At 43.7% G+C, this 18,105-nt stretch overlaps 1 protein-coding gene and 25 non-coding genes across 26 annotated transcripts; all 26 read right to left on the reverse strand.

The window, feature by feature from the left end:
- Nucleotides 1–230: 230 nt before the first annotated feature.
- Nucleotides 231–302, reverse strand: TRNAC-ACA (transfer RNA cysteine (anticodon ACA)). Its single transcript has one exon. It is a non-coding gene; the product is annotated as a tRNA-Cys (tRNA).
- Nucleotides 303–860: 558 nt separating this feature from the next.
- Nucleotides 861–932, reverse strand: TRNAC-ACA (transfer RNA cysteine (anticodon ACA)). The gene has a single exon. It is a non-coding gene; the product is annotated as a tRNA-Cys (tRNA).
- A 299-nt stretch (nt 933–1,231) lies between these two features.
- On the reverse strand, nt 1,232–1,303 carry TRNAC-ACA (transfer RNA cysteine (anticodon ACA)). Its single transcript has one exon. It is a non-coding gene; the product is annotated as a tRNA-Cys (tRNA).
- A 299-nt stretch (nt 1,304–1,602) lies between these two features.
- TRNAC-ACA (transfer RNA cysteine (anticodon ACA)) lies at nt 1,603–1,674 on the reverse strand. Its single transcript has one exon. It is a non-coding gene; the product is annotated as a tRNA-Cys (tRNA).
- A 669-nt stretch (nt 1,675–2,343) lies between these two features.
- Nucleotides 2,344–2,415, reverse strand: TRNAC-ACA (transfer RNA cysteine (anticodon ACA)). Its single transcript has one exon. It is a non-coding gene; the product is annotated as a tRNA-Cys (tRNA).
- A 679-nt stretch (nt 2,416–3,094) lies between these two features.
- On the reverse strand, nt 3,095–3,166 carry TRNAC-ACA (transfer RNA cysteine (anticodon ACA)). Its single transcript has one exon. It is a non-coding gene; the product is annotated as a tRNA-Cys (tRNA).
- Nucleotides 3,167–3,465: 299 nt separating this feature from the next.
- TRNAC-ACA (transfer RNA cysteine (anticodon ACA)) lies at nt 3,466–3,537 on the reverse strand. The gene has a single exon. It is a non-coding gene; the product is annotated as a tRNA-Cys (tRNA).
- A 558-nt stretch (nt 3,538–4,095) lies between these two features.
- On the reverse strand, nt 4,096–4,167 carry TRNAC-ACA (transfer RNA cysteine (anticodon ACA)). The gene has a single exon. It is a non-coding gene; the product is annotated as a tRNA-Cys (tRNA).
- Nucleotides 4,168–4,466: 299 nt separating this feature from the next.
- On the reverse strand, nt 4,467–4,538 carry TRNAC-ACA (transfer RNA cysteine (anticodon ACA)). Its single transcript has one exon. It is a non-coding gene; the product is annotated as a tRNA-Cys (tRNA).
- Nucleotides 4,539–4,716: 178 nt separating this feature from the next.
- On the reverse strand, nt 4,717–4,788 carry TRNAC-ACA (transfer RNA cysteine (anticodon ACA)). The gene has a single exon. It is a non-coding gene; the product is annotated as a tRNA-Cys (tRNA).
- Nucleotides 4,789–5,346: 558 nt separating this feature from the next.
- On the reverse strand, nt 5,347–5,418 carry TRNAC-ACA (transfer RNA cysteine (anticodon ACA)). The gene has a single exon. It is a non-coding gene; the product is annotated as a tRNA-Cys (tRNA).
- A 299-nt stretch (nt 5,419–5,717) lies between these two features.
- TRNAC-ACA (transfer RNA cysteine (anticodon ACA)) lies at nt 5,718–5,789 on the reverse strand. The gene has a single exon. It is a non-coding gene; the product is annotated as a tRNA-Cys (tRNA).
- A 57-nt stretch (nt 5,790–5,846) lies between these two features.
- Nucleotides 5,847–5,918, reverse strand: TRNAC-GCA (transfer RNA cysteine (anticodon GCA)). Its single transcript has one exon. It is a non-coding gene; the product is annotated as a tRNA-Cys (tRNA).
- A 316-nt stretch (nt 5,919–6,234) lies between these two features.
- On the reverse strand, nt 6,235–6,306 carry TRNAC-GCA (transfer RNA cysteine (anticodon GCA)). The gene has a single exon. It is a non-coding gene; the product is annotated as a tRNA-Cys (tRNA).
- A 948-nt stretch (nt 6,307–7,254) lies between these two features.
- On the reverse strand, nt 7,255–7,326 carry TRNAC-ACA (transfer RNA cysteine (anticodon ACA)). The gene has a single exon. It is a non-coding gene; the product is annotated as a tRNA-Cys (tRNA).
- Nucleotides 7,327–7,504: 178 nt separating this feature from the next.
- On the reverse strand, nt 7,505–7,576 carry TRNAC-ACA (transfer RNA cysteine (anticodon ACA)). The gene has a single exon. It is a non-coding gene; the product is annotated as a tRNA-Cys (tRNA).
- A 177-nt stretch (nt 7,577–7,753) lies between these two features.
- Nucleotides 7,754–7,825, reverse strand: TRNAC-GCA (transfer RNA cysteine (anticodon GCA)). The gene has a single exon. It is a non-coding gene; the product is annotated as a tRNA-Cys (tRNA).
- Nucleotides 7,826–9,178: 1,353 nt separating this feature from the next.
- TRNAC-GCA (transfer RNA cysteine (anticodon GCA)) lies at nt 9,179–9,250 on the reverse strand. Its single transcript has one exon. It is a non-coding gene; the product is annotated as a tRNA-Cys (tRNA).
- Nucleotides 9,251–9,568: 318 nt separating this feature from the next.
- TRNAC-GCA (transfer RNA cysteine (anticodon GCA)) lies at nt 9,569–9,640 on the reverse strand. Its single transcript has one exon. It is a non-coding gene; the product is annotated as a tRNA-Cys (tRNA).
- Nucleotides 9,641–10,069: 429 nt separating this feature from the next.
- On the reverse strand, nt 10,070–10,141 carry TRNAC-GCA (transfer RNA cysteine (anticodon GCA)). Its single transcript has one exon. It is a non-coding gene; the product is annotated as a tRNA-Cys (tRNA).
- Nucleotides 10,142–10,683: 542 nt separating this feature from the next.
- TRNAC-GCA (transfer RNA cysteine (anticodon GCA)) lies at nt 10,684–10,755 on the reverse strand. The gene has a single exon. It is a non-coding gene; the product is annotated as a tRNA-Cys (tRNA).
- Nucleotides 10,756–10,813: 58 nt separating this feature from the next.
- On the reverse strand, nt 10,814–10,885 carry TRNAC-GCA (transfer RNA cysteine (anticodon GCA)). Its single transcript has one exon. It is a non-coding gene; the product is annotated as a tRNA-Cys (tRNA).
- Nucleotides 10,886–11,193: 308 nt separating this feature from the next.
- Nucleotides 11,194–11,265, reverse strand: TRNAC-GCA (transfer RNA cysteine (anticodon GCA)). The gene has a single exon. It is a non-coding gene; the product is annotated as a tRNA-Cys (tRNA).
- A 316-nt stretch (nt 11,266–11,581) lies between these two features.
- On the reverse strand, nt 11,582–11,653 carry TRNAC-GCA (transfer RNA cysteine (anticodon GCA)). Its single transcript has one exon. It is a non-coding gene; the product is annotated as a tRNA-Cys (tRNA).
- Nucleotides 11,654–11,969: 316 nt separating this feature from the next.
- Nucleotides 11,970–12,041, reverse strand: TRNAC-GCA (transfer RNA cysteine (anticodon GCA)). Its single transcript has one exon. It is a non-coding gene; the product is annotated as a tRNA-Cys (tRNA).
- A 3,161-nt stretch (nt 12,042–15,202) lies between these two features.
- On the reverse strand, nt 15,203–16,428 carry LOC149673194 (uncharacterized). Its single transcript, XM_089840223.1, has 3 exons — nt 16,398–16,428; nt 15,666–15,990; nt 15,203–15,608 (listed from the first exon to the last, which is right to left on the reverse strand). The coding sequence occupies exons 1-3, from the start codon at nt 16,426–16,428 to the stop codon at nt 15,203–15,205; spliced, it is 762 nt and encodes a 253-aa protein (XP_089696349.1).
- Between the last annotated feature and the right edge of the window lie 1,677 nt (nt 16,429–18,105).

Here is an 18,105-nt window from a genome sequence, read left to right on the forward strand (position 1 = left end):
GGTTTAAACCCAGAACCTCTCGACTCGCAGTCGAATGCGAGCTATCCCTCCTTGTTCCTAGCCGTAATGTCGATTTAACTAAAATAAACGGAATAATCCGTGCTGTTACAGGGGGAACTCGGGTTTGAACCAAGGACCTTTCGATCTGCAGTCGAATGCGAGCTATCCCTCCTTGTTCCTAGCCGTAATGTCGATTTAACTAAAATAAAAGGAATGATCAGTGCTGTTACAGGGGGAACTCGGGTTTGAACCAAGGACCTCTCGATCTGTAGTCGAATGCTCTACCACTGAGCTATCCCCCTTGTTCATAGCCGTAATGTCGATTTAAGTAAAATAATCGGAATGATCCGTGCTGTTACAGGGGGAACTCGGGTTTGAACCAAGGATCTCTCGATCTGCATTCGAATGCTCTACCACTGAGCTATTCCCCCTTGTTCAAGGCCGTAATGTCGATTTAACTAAAATAAACGGAATGATCCGTGCTGTTACAGGGGGAACTCGGGTTTGAACCAAGGACCTCTCGATCTGAAGTCGAATGCTCTACCACTGAGCTATTCCCCTTGTTCATAGCCGTAATGTCGTTTTAAATAAAATAAACTGAATGATCCGTGCTGTTAGAGGAGGAACTCGGGTTTGAACCAAGGACCTTTCGATCTGCAGTCGAATGCGAGTTATCCCTCCTTGTTCCTAGCCGTAATGTCGATTTAACTAAAATAATTGGAATGATCCGTGCTGTTACAGGGGGAACTCGGGTTTGAACCAAGAACCTCTCGATCTGCATTCGAATGCGAGCTATCCCTCCTTGTTCCTAGCCGTAATGTCGATTTAACTAAAATAAAAAGAATGATCAGTGCTGTTACAGGGGGAACTCGGGTTTGAACCAAGGACCTCTCGATCTGTAGTCGAATGCTCTACCATTGAGCTATCCCCCTTGTTCATAGCCAAAATGTCGATTTAAATAAAATAAACGGAATGATCCGTGCTGTTACAGGGGGAACTCGGGTTTAAACCCAGAACCTCTCGATCTGCAGTCGAATGCGAGCTATCCCTCCTTGTTCCTAGCCGTAATGTCGATTTAACTAAAATAAACGGAATAATCCGTGCTGCTACAGGGGGAACTCGGGTTTGAACCAAGGACCTTTCGATCTGCAGTCGAATGCGAGCTATCCCTCCTTGTTCCTAGCCGTAATGTCGATTTAACTAAAATAAAAGGAATGATCAGTGCTGTTACAGGGGGAACTCGGGTTTGAACCAAGGACCTCTCGATCTGTAGTCGAATGCTCTACCACTGAGCTATCCCCCTTGTTCATAGCCGTAATGTCGATTTAAATAAAATAATCGGAATGATCCGTGCTGTTAGAGGAGGAACTCGGGTTTGAACCAAGGACCTTTCGATCTGCAGTCGAATGCGAGTTATCCCTCTTTGTTCCTAGCCGTAATGTCGATTTAACTAAAATAATTGGAATGATCCGTGCTGTTACAGGGGGAACTCGGGTTTGAACCAAGAACCTCTCGATCTGCAGTCGAATGCGAGCTATCCCTCCTTGTTCCTAGCCGTAGTGTCGATTTAACTAAAATAAAAAGAATGATCAGTGCTGTTACCGGGGGAACTCGGGTTTGAACCAAGGACCTCTCGATCTGTAATCGAATGCTCTACCATTGAGCTATCCCCCTTGCTCATAGCCAAAATGTCGATTTAAATAAAATAAACGGAATGATCCGTGCTGTTACAGGGGGAACTCGGGTTTAAACCCAGAACCTCTCGACTCGCAGTCGAATGCGAGCTATCCCTCCTTGTTCCTAGCCGTAATGTCGATTTAACTAAAATAAACGGAATAATCCGTGCTGTTACAGGGGGAACTCGGGTTTGAACCAAGGACCTTTCGATCTGCAGTCGAATGCGAGCTATCCCTCCTTGTTCCTAGCCGTAATGTCGATTTAACTAAAATAAAAAGAATGATCAGTGCTGTTACAGGGGGAACTCGGGTTTGAACCAAGTACCTCTCGATCTGTAGTCATATGCTCTACCATTGAGCTATCCCCCTTGTTCATAGCGAAATGTCGATTTAAATAAAATAAACGGAATGATCCGTGCTGTTACAGGGGGAACTCGGGTTTAAACCCAGAACCTCTCGATCTGCAGTCGAATGCGAGCTATCCCTCCTTGTTCCTAGCCGTAATGTCGATTTAACTAAAATAAACGGAATAATCCGTGCTGTTACAGGGGGAACTCGGGTTTGAACCAAGGACCTTTTGATCTGCAGTCGAATGCGAGCTATCCCTCCTTGTTCCTAGCCGTAATGTCGATTTAACTAAAATAAAAGGAATGATCAGTGCTGTTACAGGGGGAACTCGGGTTTGAACCAAGGACCTCTCGATCTGTAGTCGAATGCTCTACCACTGAGCTATCCCCCTTGTTCATAGCCGTAATGTCGATTTAAATAAAATAATCGGAATGATCCGTGCTGTTACAGGGGGAACTCGGGTTTGAACCAAGGATCTCTCGATCTGCAGTCGAATGCTCTACCACTGAGCTCTTCCCCCTTGTTCAGAGCCGTAATGTCGATTTAACTAAAATAAACGGAATGATCCGTGCTTTTACAGGGGGAACTCGGGTTTGAACCAAGGACCTCTCGATCTGCAGTCGAATGCGAGTTATCCCTCCTTGTTCCTAGCCGTAATGTCGATTTAACTAAAATAAAGGGAATAATCCATGCTGTTACAGGGGGAACTCGGGTTTGAACCAAGGACCTCTCGATCTGCAGTCGAATGCTCTACCACTGAGCTATTCCGCTTGTTCATAGCCGTAATGTCGTTTTAATTAAATTAAACTGAATGATCCGTGCTGTTAGAGGAGGAACTCGGGTTTGAACCAAGGACCTTTCGATCTGCAGTCGAATGCGAGTTATCCCTCTTTGTTCCTAGCCGTAATGTCGATTTAACTAAAATAATTGGAATGATCCGTGCTGTTACAGGGGGAACTCGGGTTTGAACCAAGAACCTCTCGATCTGCAGTCGAATGCGAGCTATCCCTCCTTGTTCCTAGCCGTAGTGTCGATTTAACTAAAATAAAAAGAATGATCAGTGCTGTTACCGGGGGAACTCGGGTTTGAACCAAGGACCTCTCGATCTGTAGTCGAATGCTCTACCATTGAGCTATCCCCCTTGCTCATAGCCAAAGTGTCGATTTAAATAAAATAAACGGAATGATCCGTGCTGTTACAGGGGGAACTCGGGTTTAAACCCAGAACCTCTCGACTCGCAGTCGAATGCGAGCTATCCCTCCTTGTTCATAGCCGTAATGTCGATTTAACTAAAATAAACGGAATAATCCGTGCTGTTACAGGGGGAACTCGGGTTTGAACCAAGGACCTTTCGATCTGCAGTCGAATGCGAGCTATCCCTCCTTGTTCCTAGCCGTAATGTCGATTTAACTAAAATAAAAGGAATGATCAGTGCTGTTACAGGGGGAACTCGGGTTTGAACCAAGAACCTCTCGATCTGTAGTCGAATGCTCTACCACTGAGCTATCCCCCTTGTTCATAGCCGTAATGTCGATTTAAGTAAAATAATCGGAATGATCCGTGCTGTTACAGGGGGAACTCGGGTTTGAACCAAGGATCTCTCGATCTGCATTCGAATGCTCTACCACTGAGCTATTCCCCCTTGTTCAAGGCCGTAATGTCGATTTAAATAAAATAAACGGAATGATCCGTGCTGTTACAGGGGGAACTCGGGTTTGAACCAAGGACCTCTCGATCTGAAGTCGAATGCTCTACCACTGAGCTATTCCCCTTGTTCATAGCCGTAATGTCGTTTTAAATAAAATAAACTGAATGATCCGTGCTGTTAGAGGAGGAACTCGGGTTTGAACCAAGGACCTTTCGATCTGCAGTCGAATGCGAGTTATCCCTCCTTGTTCCTAGCCGTAATGTCGATTTAACTAAAATAATTGGAATGATCCGTGCTGTTACAGGGGGAACTCGGGTTTGAACCAAGAACCTCTCGATCTGCATTCGAATGCGAGCTATCCCTCCTTGTTCCTAGCCGTAATGTCGATTTAACTAAAATAAAAAGAATGATCAGTGCTGTTACAGGGGGAACTCGGGTTTGAACCAAGGACCTCTCGATCTGTAGTCGAATGCTCTACCATTGAGCTATCCCCCTTGTTCATAGCCAAAATGTCGATTTAAATAAAATAAACGGAATGATCCGTGCTGTTACAGGGGGAACTCGGGTTTAAACCCAGAACCTCTCGATCTGCAGTCGAATGCGAGCTATCCCTCCTTGTTCCTAGCCGTAATGTCGATTTAACTAAAATAAACGGAATAATCCGTGCTGTTACAGGGGGAACTCGGGTTTGAACCAAGGACCTTTCGATCTGCAGTCGAATGCGAGCTATCCCTCCTTGTTCCTAGCCGTAATGTCGATTTAACTAAAATAAAAGGAATGATCAGTGCTGTTACAGGGGGAACTCGGGTTTGAACCAAGAACCTCTCGATCTGTAGTCGAATGCTCTACCACTGAGCTATCCCCCTTGTTCATAGCCGTAATGTCGATTTAAATAAAATAATCGGAATGATCCGTGCTGTTACAGGGGGAACTCGGGTTTGAACCAAGAACCTCTCGATCTGCAGTCGAATGCGAGCTATCCCTCCTTGTTCCTAGCCGTAATGTCGATTTAACTAAAATAAAAGGAATGATCAGTGCTGTTACAGGGGGAACTCGGGTTTGAACCAAGGACCTCTCGATCTGTAGTCGAATGCTCTACCACTGAGCTATCCCCCTTGTTCATAGCCGTAATGTCGATTTAAATAAAATAATCGGAATGATCCGTGCTGTTACAGGGGGAACTCGGGTTTGAACCAAGGATCTCTCGATCTGCATTCGAATGCTCTACCACTGAGCTATTCCCCCTTGTTCAAGGCCGTAATGTCGATTTAACTAAAATAAACGGAATGATCCGTGCTGTTACAGGGGGAACTCGGGTTTGAACCAAGGACCTCTCGATCTGAAGTCGAATGCTCTACCACTGAGCTATTCCCCTTGTTCATAGCCGTAATGTCGTTTTAAATAAAATAAACTGAATGATCCGTGCTGTTAGAGGAGGAACTCGGGTTTGAACCAAGGACCTTTCGATCTGCAGTCGAATGCGAGTTATCCCTCCTTGTTCCTAGCCGTAATGTCGATTTAACTAAAATAATTGGAATGATCCGTGCTGTTACAGGGTGAACTCGGGTTTGAACCAAGAACCTCTCGATCTGCAGTCGAATGCGAGCTATCCCTCCTTGTTCCTAGCCGTAATGTCGATTTAACTAAAATAAAAAGAATGATCAGTGCTGTTACAGGGGGAACTCGGGTTTGAACCAAGGACCTCTCGATCTGTAGTCGAATGCTCTACCATTGAGCTATCCCCCTTGTTCATAGCCAAAATGTCGATTTAAATAAAATAAACGGAATGATCCGTGCTGTTACAGGGGGAACTCGGGTTTAAACCCAGAACCTCTCGATCTGCAGTCGAATGCGAGCTATCCCTCCTTGTTCCTAGCCGTAATGTCGATTTAACTAAAATAAACGGAATAATCCGTGCTGTTACAGGGGGAACTCGGGTTTGAACCAAGGACCTTTCGATCTGCAGTCGAATGCGAGGTATCCCTCCTTGTTCCTAGCCGTAATGTCGATTTAACTAAAATAAAAGGAATGATCAGTGCTGTTACAGGGGGAACTCGGGTTTGAACCAAGGACCTCTCGATCTGTAGTCGAATGCTCTACCACTGAGCTATCCCCCTTGTTCATAGCCGTAATGTCGATTTAAATAAAATAATCGGAATGATCCGTGCTGTTACAGGGGGAACTCGGGTTTGAACCAAGGCCCTCTCGATCTGCAGTCGAATGCTCTACCACTGAGCTATCCCCCTTGTTCATAACCGTAATTTCGATTTAACTAAAATAAACGGAATGATCCATGCTGTTACAGGGGGAACTCGGTTTGAACCAAGGACTTCTCGATCTGCAATCGAATGCTCTACCACTTAACTATTCCACCTTGTTAAAGGCCGTAATGTCGATTTAACTAAAATAAACGGAATGATCCGTGCTACTACAGGGAGAACTCGGGTTTGATACAAGGGCCTCTCGATCTGCAGTCCAATGCTCTACCACTGAGCTATTCCCCCTTGTTCAAGGCCCCAAAGTCGATTTCACTAAAATAAACGGAATGATCCGTGCTGTTACAGGGGGAACTCGGGTTTGAACCAAGGACCTCTCGATCTGCAGTCGAATGCTCTACCACTGAGCTATTCCCCCTTGTTCAAGGCCCCAAAGTCGTTTTAACTAAAATAAACGGAATGATCCGTGCTGTTACAGGGGGAACTCGGGTTTGAACCAAGGATCTCTCGATCTGCAGTCGAATGCTCTACCACTGACCTATTCGCCCTTGTTCAGAGCCGTAATGTCGATTTAACTAAAATAAACGGAATGATCCGTGCTGTTACAGGGGGAACTCGGTTTGAACCAAGGACCTCTCGATCTGCAATCGAATGCTCTACCACTTAACTATTCCCCCTTGCTAAAGGCCGTAATGTCGATTTAACTAAAATAAACGGAATGATCCGTGCTACTACAGGGAGAACTCGGGTTTGATACAAGGGCCTCTCGATCTGCAGTCGAATGCTCTACCTTTGAGCTATTCCCCCTTGTTCAGAGCCGTAATGTCGATTTAACTAAAATAAACGGAATGATCCGTGCTACTACAGGGGGAACTCCGGTTTGAAAGAAGGACCTCTCGATCTGCAGTCCAATGCTCTACCACTGAGCTATTCCCCCTTGTTCAAGGCCCCAAAGTCGATTTAACTAAAATAAACGGAATGACCCGTGCTATTACAGGAGGAACTCCGGTTTGAACCAAGGACCTTTCGATCTGCAGTCGAACGCTCTACCACTGAGCTTTTCCCCCTTGTTCAGAGCCGTAATGTCGTTTAACTAAAATAAACGGAATGATCCGTGCTTTTACAGGGAGAACTCGGGTTTGAACCAAGGACCTTTCGATCTGCAGTCGAATGCGAGTTGTCCCTCCTTGTTCCTAGCCGTAATGTCGATTTAACTAAAATAATTGGAATGATCCGTGCTGTTACAGGGGGAACTCGGGTTTGAACCAAGAACCTCTCGATCTGCAGTCGAATGCGAGCTATATCTCCTTGTTCCTAGCCGTAATGTCGATTTAACTAAAATAAAAAGAATGATCAGTGCTGTTACAGGGAGAACTCGAGTTTGAACCAAGGACCTCTCGATCTGTAGTCGAATGCTCTACCACTGAGGTATCCCCCTTGTTCATAGCCAAAATGTCGATTTAACTAAAATAAACGGAATGATCCGTGCTGTTACAGGGGGAACTCGGGTGTGAACCAAGGACCTCTCGATCTACAGTCGAATGCGAGTTATCCCTCCTTGTTCCTAGCCGTAATGTCGATTTAACTAAAATAAACGGAATGATCCGTGCTGTTACAGGGGGAACTCGGGTTTGAACCAAGGAACTCTCGATCTGTAGTCGAATGCTCTACCACTGAGCTATCCCCCTTGTTCATAGCCAAAATGTCGATTTAAATAAAATAAACGGAATGATCCGTGCTGTTACAGGCGAACTCGGGTTTGAACCAAGGACCTTTCGATCTGCAGTCGAATGCGAGTTATCCCTCCTTGTTCCTAGCCGTAATGTCGATTAAACTAAAATAATTGGAATGATCCGTGCTGTTACAGGGGGAACTCGGGTTTGAACCAAGGCCCTCTCGATCTGCAGTCGAATGCTCTACCACTGAGCTATCCCCCTTGTTCATAACCGTAATTTCGATTTAACTAAAATAAACGGAATTATCCATGCTGTTACAGGGGGAACTCGGTTTGAACCAAGGACCTCTCGATCTGCAATCGAATGCTCTACCACTTAACTATTCCCCCTTGTTAAAGGCCGTAATGTCGATTTAACTAAAATAAACGGAATGATCCGTGCTACTACAGGGAGAACTCGGGTTTGATAAAAGGACCTCTCGATCTGCAGTCGAATGCTCTACCACTGAGCTATTCCCCCTTGTTCAGAGCCGTAATGTCGATTTAACTAAAATAAACGGAATGATCCGTGCTACTACAGGGGGAACTCCGGTTTGAAAGAAGGACCTCTCGATCTGCAGTCCAATGCTCTACCACTGAGCTATTCCCCCTTGTTCAAGGCCCCAAAGTCGTTTTAACTAAAATAAACGGAATGATCCGTGCTGTTACAGGGGGAACTCGAGTTTGAACCAAGGATCTCTCGATCTGCAGTCGAATGCTCTACCACTGAGCTATTCCTCCTTGTTCAGAGCCGTAATGTCGATTTAACTAAAATAAACGGAATGATCCGTGCTGTTACAGGGGGAACTCGGTTTGAGCCAAGGACCTCTCGATCTGCAGTCGAATGCTCTACCACTTAACTATTCCCCCTTGTTAAAGGCCGTAATGTCGATTTAACTAAAATAAACGGAATGATCCGTGCTATTACAGGGGGAACTCGGGTTTGAACCAAAGACCTTTCGATCTCAGTCGAATGCTCTACCACTGAGCTATTCCCCTTTGTTCCTCGCCGTAATGTCGATTTAACTAAAATAAAGGGAATAATCCGTGCTGTTACAGGGGGAACTCGGGTTTGAACCAAGGACCTCTCGATCTGCAATCGAATGCTCTACCACATAACTATTCCCCCTTGTTAAAGGCCGTAATGTCGATTTAACTAAAATAAACGGAATGATCCGTGCTACTACAGGGAGAACTCGGGTTTGATACAAGGACCTCTCGATCTGCAGTCGAATGCTCTACCACTGAGCTATTCCCCCTTGTTCAGAGCCGTAATGTCGATTTAACTAAAATAAACGGAATGATCCGTGCTACTACAGGGGGAACTCCGGTTTGAAAGAAGGACCTCTCGATCTGCAGTCCAATGCTCTACCACTGAGCTATTCCCCATTGTTCAAGGCCCCAAAGTCGATTTAACTAAAATAAACGGAATGATCCGTGCTATTAAAGGGGGAACTCCGGTTTGAACCAAGGACCTTTCGATCTGCAGTCGAATGCTCTACCACTGAGCTATTCCCCCTTGTTCAGAGCCGTAATGTCGTTTAACTACAATAAACGGAATGATCCGTGCTTTTACAGGGAGAACTCGGGTTTGAACCAAGGACCTCTCGATCTGCAGTCGAATGCTCTACCACTGAGCTATTCCCCCTTGTTCATAACCGTAATGTCGATTTAACTAAAATAAACGGAATGATCCGTGCTGTTACAGGGGGAACTCGGGTGTGAACCAAGGACCTCTCGATCTGCAGTCGAATGCTCTAACACTAAGCTAATCCCCCTTGTTAAAGGCCGTAATGTCGATTTAACTAAAATAAACGGAATGATCCGTGCTATTACAGGGGGAACACGGGTTTGAACCAAGGACCTCTCGATCTGCAGTCGAATGCTCTACCACTGAGCTATTCCCCCTTGTTCAAGGCCGTAATGTCGATTTAACTAAAATAAACGGAATGATCCGTGCTGTTACAGGGGGAACTCGGGTTTGAACCAAGGACCTCTCGATCTGCAGTCGAATGCTCTACCACTGAGCTATTCCCCTTGTTCATAGTCGTAATGTCGTTTTAAATAAAATAAACTGAATGATCCGTGCTGTTACAGGGGGAACTCGGGTTTGAACCAAGGACCTTTCGATCTGCAGTCGAATGCGAGTTGTCCCTCCTTGTTCCTAGCCGTAATGTCGATTTAACTAAAATAATTGGAATGATCCGTGCTGTTACAGGGGGAACTCGGGTTTGAACCAAGAACCTCTCGATCATCAGTCGAATGCGAGCTATATCTGCTTGTTCCTAGCCGTAATGTCGATTTAACTAAAATAAAAAGAATGATCAGTGCTACTACAGGGGGAACTCCGGTTTGAAAGAAGGACCTCTCGATCTGCAGTCGAATGCTCTACCACTGAGCTATTCCCCCTTGTTCAAGGCCCCTAAGTCGATTTAACTAAAATAAACGGAATGATCCGTGCTGTTACAGGGGGAACTCGGGTTTGAACCAAGGACCTCTCGATCTGCAGTCGAATGCTCTACCACTGAGCTATTCCCCCTTGTTCAAGGCCCCAAAGTCGTTTTAACTAAAATAAACGGAATGATCCGTGCTGTTACAGGGGGAACTCGGGTTTGAACCAAGGATCTCTCGATCTGCAGTCGAATGCGAGTTATCCCTCCTTGTTCCTAGCCGTAATGTCGATTTAACTAAAATAAAGGGAATAATCCGTGCTGTTACAGGGGGAACTCGGGTTTGAACCAAGGACCTCTCGATCTGCAGTCGAATGCGAGTTATCCCTCCTTGTTCCTAGCCGTAATGTCGATTTAACTAAAATAAACGGAATGATCCGTGCTGTTACAGGGGGAACTCGGGTTTGAACCAAGAACCTCTCAATCTGCAGTCGAATGCGAGTTATCCCTCCTTGTTCCTAGCCGTAATGTCGATTTAACTAAAATAATTGGAATGATCCGTGCTGTTACAGGGGGAACTCGGGTTTGAACCAAGGACCTCTCGATCTACAGTCGAATGCGAGTTATCCCTCCTTGTTCCTAGCCGTAATGTCGATTTAACTAAAATAAAGGGAATAATCCGTGCTGTTACAGGGGGAACTCGGGTTTGAACCAAGGACCTCGCGATCTGCAGTCGAATGCTCTACCACTGAGCTATTCCCCCTTACTCAAGGCCGTAATGTCGATTTAACTAAAATAAACGGAATGATCCGTGCTGTTACAGGGGGAACTCGGGTTTGAACCAAGGACCTCTCGATCTGCAGTCGAATGCTCTACCACTGAGCTATTCCCCTTGTTCATAGTCGTAATGTTGTTTTAAATAAAATAAACTGAATGATCCGTGCTGTTACAGGGGGAACTCGGGTTTGAACCAAGGATCTCTCGATCTGCAGTCGAATGCTCTACCACTGAGCTCTTCCCCCTTGTTCACAGCCGTAATGTCGATTTAACTAAAATAAACGGAATGATCCGTGCTGTTACAGGGGGAACTCGGGATTGAACCAAGGACCTTTCGATCTGCAGTCGAATGCGAGCTATCCCTCCTTGTTCCTAGCCGTAATGTCGATTTAACTAAAATAAACGGAATAATCCGTGCTGTTACAGGGGGAACTCGGGTTTGAACCAAGGACCTCTCGATCTGCAGTCGAATGCTCTACCACTGAGCTATCCCCCTTGTTCATAACCGTAATTTCGATTTAACTAAAATAAACGGAATGATCCATGCTGTTACAGGGGGAACTCGGTTTGAACCAAGGACCTCTCGATCTGCAATCGAATGCTCTACCACTTAACTATTCCCCCTTGTTAAAGGCCGTAATGTCGATTTAACTAAAATAAACGGAATGATCCGTGCTACTACAGGGGGAACTCCGGTTTGAAAGAAGGACCTCTCGATCTGCAGTCGAATGCTCTACCACTGAGCTATTCCCCCTTGTTCAAGGCCCCAAAGTCGATTTAACTAAAATAAACGGAATGATCCGTGCTGTTACAGGGGGAACTCGGGTTTGAACCAAGGATCTCTCGATCTGCAGTCGAATGCTCTACCACTGAGCTATTCCCCCTTGTTCAGAGCCGTAATGTCGATTTAACTAAAATAAACGGAATGATCCGTGCTGTTACAGGGGGAACTCGGTTTGAGCCAAGGACCTCTCGATCTGCAGTCGAATGCTCTACCACTTAACTATTCCCCCTTGTTAAAGGCCGTAATGTCGATTTAACTAAAATAAACGGAATGATCCGTGCTATTACAGGGGGAACTCCGGTTTGAACCAAGGACCTTTCGATCTGCAGTCGAATGCTCTACCACTGAGCTATTCCCCCTTGTTCAGAGCCGTAATGTCGTTTAACTAAAATAAACGGAATGATCCGTGCTTTTACAGGGAGAACTCGGGTTTGAACCAAGGACCTCTCGATCTGCAGTCGAATGCTCTACCACTGAGCTATTCCCCCATGTTTATAACCGTAATGTCGATTTAACTAAAATTAACGGAATGATCCGTGCTGTTACAGGGGGAACTCGGGTGTGAACCAAGGACCTCTCGATCTGCAGTCGAATGCTCTAACACTGAGCTAATCCCCCTTCTTAAAGGCCGTAATGTCGATTTAACTAAAATAAACGGAATGATCCTTGCTATTACAGGGGGAACTCGGGTTTGAACCAAAGACCTCTCGATCTCAGTCGAATGCTCTACCACTGAGCTATTCCCCTTTGTTCCTCGCCGTAATGTCGATTTAACTAAAATAAACGGAATGATCCGTGCTGTTACAGGGGGAACTCGGGTGTGAACCAAGGACCTCTCGATCTGCAGTCGAATGCTCTACCACTGAGCTATTCCCCCTTGTTAAAGGCCGTAATGTCGATTTAACTAAAATAAACGGAATGATCCGTGCTATTATAGGGGGAACTCGGGTTTGAACCAAAGACCTCTCGATCTCAGTCGAATGCTCTACCACTGAGCTATTCCCCTTTGTTCATAGCCGTAATGTCGATTTAACTAAAATAAATGGAATGATTCGTGCTACTACAGGGAGAACTCGGGTTTGATACAAGGACCTCTCGATCTGCAGTCGAATGCTCTACCATTGAGCTATCCCCCTTGTTCATAGCCATAATGTCAATTTAACTAAAATAAACGGAATGATCCGTGCTGTTACAGGGAGAACTCGGGTTTGAACCAAGGACCTCTCTATGTGAAGTGGAATGCTGAACCACTGAGCCATTTCCCATCGTTCATAGCCGTAATGTCGAATTAACTAAAATATATAATATAATATAAATATACAATATAATTCCATGAAAAACCTTTTTGTCCGCAATATTTCTTTCAATTGGTTTTCCAATCGATTGGAAATCCTGGTCCCCTCTCTTAAAAGTGAGAGAATTATCACTAAATATCGAATGTGGGATTCCTCTCCTACCGACCATACGCCAGCAAGAAATTGTCCGTTTTCATTGAGTGCGCCAGTTCCAAATGCATCGCCCTAGTTACACCACAAGTAAACAAGCAGATGTAACACTTGGTTTTAAATTTCCCGTTAGATATATACAACGGTCCTGCAAAATCTATTGCTGTTACCCTAAATGGGGGCGCTTTGTTGATTCTTTCTAACGGTAGGGGTGCTGTTGGAGCATGATAAGGTTTAGCCGCAAACCTTTTACAAATTAAACAATCGGAGATGACAAGCCTTTGTCATCTGCCTTCCCGCTATGATCCAGTATTGTTCACGGGTTTGCGCGAGGGTGGTTTGCACTCTCCCGTGCAACATTTGCCAATGACTACCATTTGTTATTAATTCTGAAAGCTTATTTTTGGGCAGAATGATTGGGTGCTTTTTCGCGTATGACATGAGAGATTTTTGCAATCTCCCCCAACGCAAAGAATCCCGTCCTCATTTAGGTGGGGATTTAGAGAAAGTATTTTTGATTTAGGGTTAATTGGTTGATTAATTTTTAAAGCGTTTATTTCAGGTTTAAATTCTCTTCCTTGGGTATGTTTGACCCATCTCAATTCAGCCCTACACATTTCTTCGGCCGGGATTGGCCCCGTCCTATTGTTAATACCCATTTTAAGCTCGTAGAACCTAAATACTAATGCCGTTACTCGTAAAAGGCGCCCTATAGAACTAAATTTGTTAATGTCTATCAAATTTTCTAAGCTTTTGGGTGCTTTTTTTTCCACCGCTAAGGTTAAAACTTTTCGTTTTTCTTTTTCAAAGTTTTCTAGTTTAGTTTCATCTAGTTTTAGATCGTTTAAATGTTTGTTTGGCCATTCGGATTTTCCCAAAATTAACCTAGGCGGCCCCGAAAACCATAATTGATTGTTGACCAATTTATCCGCCGACAGACCCCTTGTGGGGAGGTCTGCGGGATTTTGTGTGCCTGGGCAGTGAGCCCAACTTTTGGGGTTCGAATGTTTCTGTATTTCGGCTATTCTGTTGGATACGAAAGGTGTGAATTTATCCTTTTCGTCTCTTATCCAACATATTGCTATTGTGGAATCCGACCAATAGTAAACGGCTTCAAGATTTTTTTTAAAGGTTGGCTTCATGTAATCAACTAAATTAACGCCTAAATAACAACCCATCAGCTCTAACCTGGGTAGAGTGTGTTTCCCTTTAAGGGGTGCTACCCGATTTTTTGACGTTATGAGTGACTAGTCCACCCTTTGAGAAGTGGTCGTAAATCTTTCATAGACAGCGCACGCATAGGCGCCCAAGCTATCGTCGCAAAAGCAGTGAAGCTCTTGCGTAACTACCCTTTCTCCTCCAAAATATTTTCGGGGAATTTCTAATTTTGATATCTGTGGCATTTCGTTTGCCCAAGTTTCGAATGCCTTTGTTATTTCGTCCGGTAGGGTGCTATCCCAATTTTTGTCTTTGATTTTCCAAATCCCGTGGAAAATCAGTTTAGCTCTTGTGACGTAAGGCGCCAAAAGACCGATCGGATCAAATATTTTGGCAACCGAACTCAAAACTGAGCGTTTGTTATTTTTTCGTTTTGTAGCTTCTCGAGTATGGTTTCCAAATTGAATGAGAATTTGTCTAAACCTGTGTCCCATTTGATGCCTAGTATTTTTACTATTTCGGGGTCCGTTTCTCCTCTGAATATTTCTTCACCTTCGTGATTTCAGTCGTACGTTTCCCACATGTCTCTAAGTTCGGGACTATTTGTCCTCCACTTTCTGAAACGCATATTCGCGGCAATCATTAATTGATATATACCTAGCGATAATTCGAATGCCCCCTGGACATTCTCCTCCCCAGTCCCTAGATTATCGACGTATACCGATTCATCCAGAACTTTTACGATTTTAGGGTCTGCTCCCTTGCAATTGTGAATGTGGTATTTTATGGTCCCCCCAACAAAAATGGCGATGAATTTATCCCGAAGGGTACTCGGGCTATTAGCATTATTTTGTACTGGTTAGGCACAATGTTTTCGTTTTTCTCTCTGACCCATAGGAATCTAACATGGTCCCTCCCGGACGGGTTTAACCCCACCATCAAGAACGCTTTTTCAATGTCAGCTGTGATGGCGATGTTATTTATACGAAATTTTAACAATAGAAGCAGATCTGGGTTTAGATTTGGCCCAGTGTTCAAGCAATCGTTTAAAGAAGGGCCCCCTTGGCGTGACTAGATCCATCGAAAACTACGCGAATTTTCGTGGTTTCTACTTGCTCTCTTTTAACGGCGCGATATGGTAGGTAATATGTTCCGATACCACCCTTGTCGCCGGGGGGAACCTCTTCGACGATACCTAGGCTGATCTGTTCATCTATAACGCCTTTGTAATCGCTATAGAGCTGTGGGTCTTTTTGGAATTTTGACACTAAAAAACCTTTACGTTTGGAAACTATGCCTAAGTTATTGGGTAGGATGTCCTTTTCGGTTTTGAATGGAAAAGACACGTTATATTTCTTTCCATCAAATTTAATTTCATCTTCGAATTTCTTTATGACTTCTTCGTCCTTTTGATTTATGTTTTTTATCGGGTCCCCTTCTGTAATCCCTATACTTTCGAAGTCCCAAAATACTTTCAACCTGTCGGAAATCTCCCTTACACTAACTCACATGCTAATAATGGTGCAATTGTTTGAAATACCATTGTTATCAGAATCAGTAGGGCCTTGTAGAGCGTACCCAAACAGAGTTTTAATGGCCACTATCTTACTATCACTGAGTCTGTGAATGTAGTTTTGGTATATTTCATAATAGTAATCTCCTCCTACCAAAAATTGGATGTCGGAATTTTTGGGGCCATTTATTGTGGGCTTATCCGCAAGATCCCACCCTTTGTTTTGTATGAAATTCTCCACCTCTTGACTGTTTGCCACCGATAAAGATTTGCATAGGTATGGCACCTCTATCGCGTTTATCTTGATGGTTTTGTGTTTATCTGTAGAGTTAATGTAACCTTTCTTCTTATTTCAGATACGGGCTCGGGGCTACCGAAATGATATACCTCGATTAGTTTTTCCCCAATTACTGGTAGATTTAATTCGTGATATACCTGTTCTTCTATAAAACTACACATAGAGCGTGGGTCTAGTAATCCTCTTACTTCTAATGCGGATTCTTGTTTTTCAGGGTTTCTTGTCTTACCCTTTGCAATAGAACCAACCCTTTTCCGCGTTCTCCGCGCCTATTGCGCTCACTACAGAGCAGTTTTGGTTTACAGCTAATGGGGGTTTTGATTTCTCAGCGTCCTGCCCGAGTCCTGCCCCTCGTCGGCAGGAGTTTTGTTTTTATTAGAGGGATTTTCATCGCAAATTGAATAGTTGTGGCGTTTTTTGCGTTGCTTACATTCGGGAAAAGGGGATGGGCAGTCAGTCATTAGATGCGTGGTGCGTAAGCAAATAAAACATCTATTCTGACTTCTCAACATATCCCGTTTTTGATTTAAATTGAATTTCGCGAGGGGCCGGACATGGAGCGATTTTGTGTACGGGATTTCAAGATTTTGGGATTTTCAAAATGATTTTGGAATTTTGACTTGGATTTTAGGATTTTGAAACTTTGACCAGGATTTTAGGATTTTGAACGGTATTTTGGGAATTTAACTCTTATTATAGGATTTTGAACGGTATTTTTGGAATCTGACCCTGATTTTAGTTTTCAACTTATTTTTATAGTGTTCTGAGCGCTGAATTTTATGCCAGTGTATTATCGTCGGATTTCAATACCAAATAAATTATTTTCATTCAATTTATTATACTACCACGCATGTGTAGTGTAAAACCGAAATTTAAAGTAGATCACCTATTCATCATATTTTAAAACCATATTTAATGAATATCAGGGGAATGGCGCTAGTTATGTTAACAAATTAGGCGACCGTCACAACAAATCCGTTTTAAAACCCTTAAAATTAAAAAGATTTTTATTACTTTTAACACTCGGCCTATCTACTAGTTTTCATCGTAACATGTTGAAACAATTAAGAAGTAGAAACTTATCCGAGAGTTATCTGTAGACTAAGAGAACCAGTTGCGAAACTAAAATAAACCTCTCCGAGGTGAGACGAGGGCTAACTACCAAATTAAGAGGTTTTTCTTAAATAACTAAATAAATATAATTTATATTAATTATTTTAGTTGTCAGAAATCTACCTTAGTTCTAGTTAAGTCGTTTTAAGAAACTTTATTCCTAAAATAATTTTAAACATAGCTATTTTTAACATTTGATTTCTAGCGACAGAGAGTAAGGGTGGCCTTGTAACCCAGGTTTTACCCCCCTTCTTCCCCCCTTTCAGGGTGGGGGTAAAACCTGGGTTTTAAAGCCATCCCGGGGGTGGGGGGGAGATGGGGGGAATTGAGGGGGGGAGGAGATGGGGGGAATTTGAGTTGTTGAGCCACCTGGTGGTGGTTTTCTTGATGACGTCACGGCTAATTTTTTATGACGTCACGTGGCTGGTACCTGTAGGGGTAGGCTTATGCTAGGCTTATGGTGTGGTAGATCCTGAAAAGATAGGCTTATGCTTTATTAGATCCTGCAAGATGGGCTTATGCTAGGTTATTCTAGGCTTATTATTATTACGACTCGGGTTTTAGTAAAAACTTTTAATGAACACAATCAATTCCAATTAATTCGCGAATGTACGCGTCGCTATTTAAGCAAATGTAGAATAAATTATATAATTAAAGTTTACGCGTCAAGTTTTTGTCACGAACTAAGTTACAAAAATCTTCGAAAATGCTCGAAGGAACTATACACGCTGCTAGGAAATTTTTCACACGGTCGTAATCATTGTGAGACATAGTACCGTGACTTACATAATATTTTTGATATATATCATTCATGCGTTTTACAATAGCTTCGTACATGCATTTAATAACTTCGGCTTGATCATTTAAAAGCTTGAAGTGAAATCTCATAAAACTAAATTTCTCGTTCAGTTCCCCTGCCTCGGCCTTTGTTAGCGTGAATACGCTGCCATCGTCGAATACTATATTCCCCTCCATAACGGTTATTTTTAGCCATATCGTAGTATACGATAGGCTCTTAGCTTGAC

The sequence above is a fragment of the Phalangium opilio genome, unplaced genomic scaffold (assembly GCF_054372755.1).
Source record: "Phalangium opilio isolate 3A_F unplaced genomic scaffold, DU_Popi_V2 ptg000053l_1, whole genome shotgun sequence".
NCBI lineage: Eukaryota > Metazoa > Arthropoda > Arachnida > Opiliones > Phalangiidae > Phalangium > Phalangium opilio.

Excerpts from the sequence above, each read along its gene's own strand:
- LOC149673194 (XM_089840223.1), bottom strand. The coding sequence starts at position 16,428 with ATGACTGACTGCCCATCCCCTTTTCCCGAAT. Across the intron at positions 15,991-16,397 it reads CCCATCCCCTTTTCCCGAAT|ATAAACACAAAACCATCAAG; the intron begins GTAAGCAACGCA and ends TTAACTCTACAG. Across the intron at positions 15,609-15,665 it reads AATTGCACCATTATTAGCAT|TATAGGGATTACAGAAGGGG; the intron begins GTGAGTTAGTGT and ends GGACTTCGAAAG.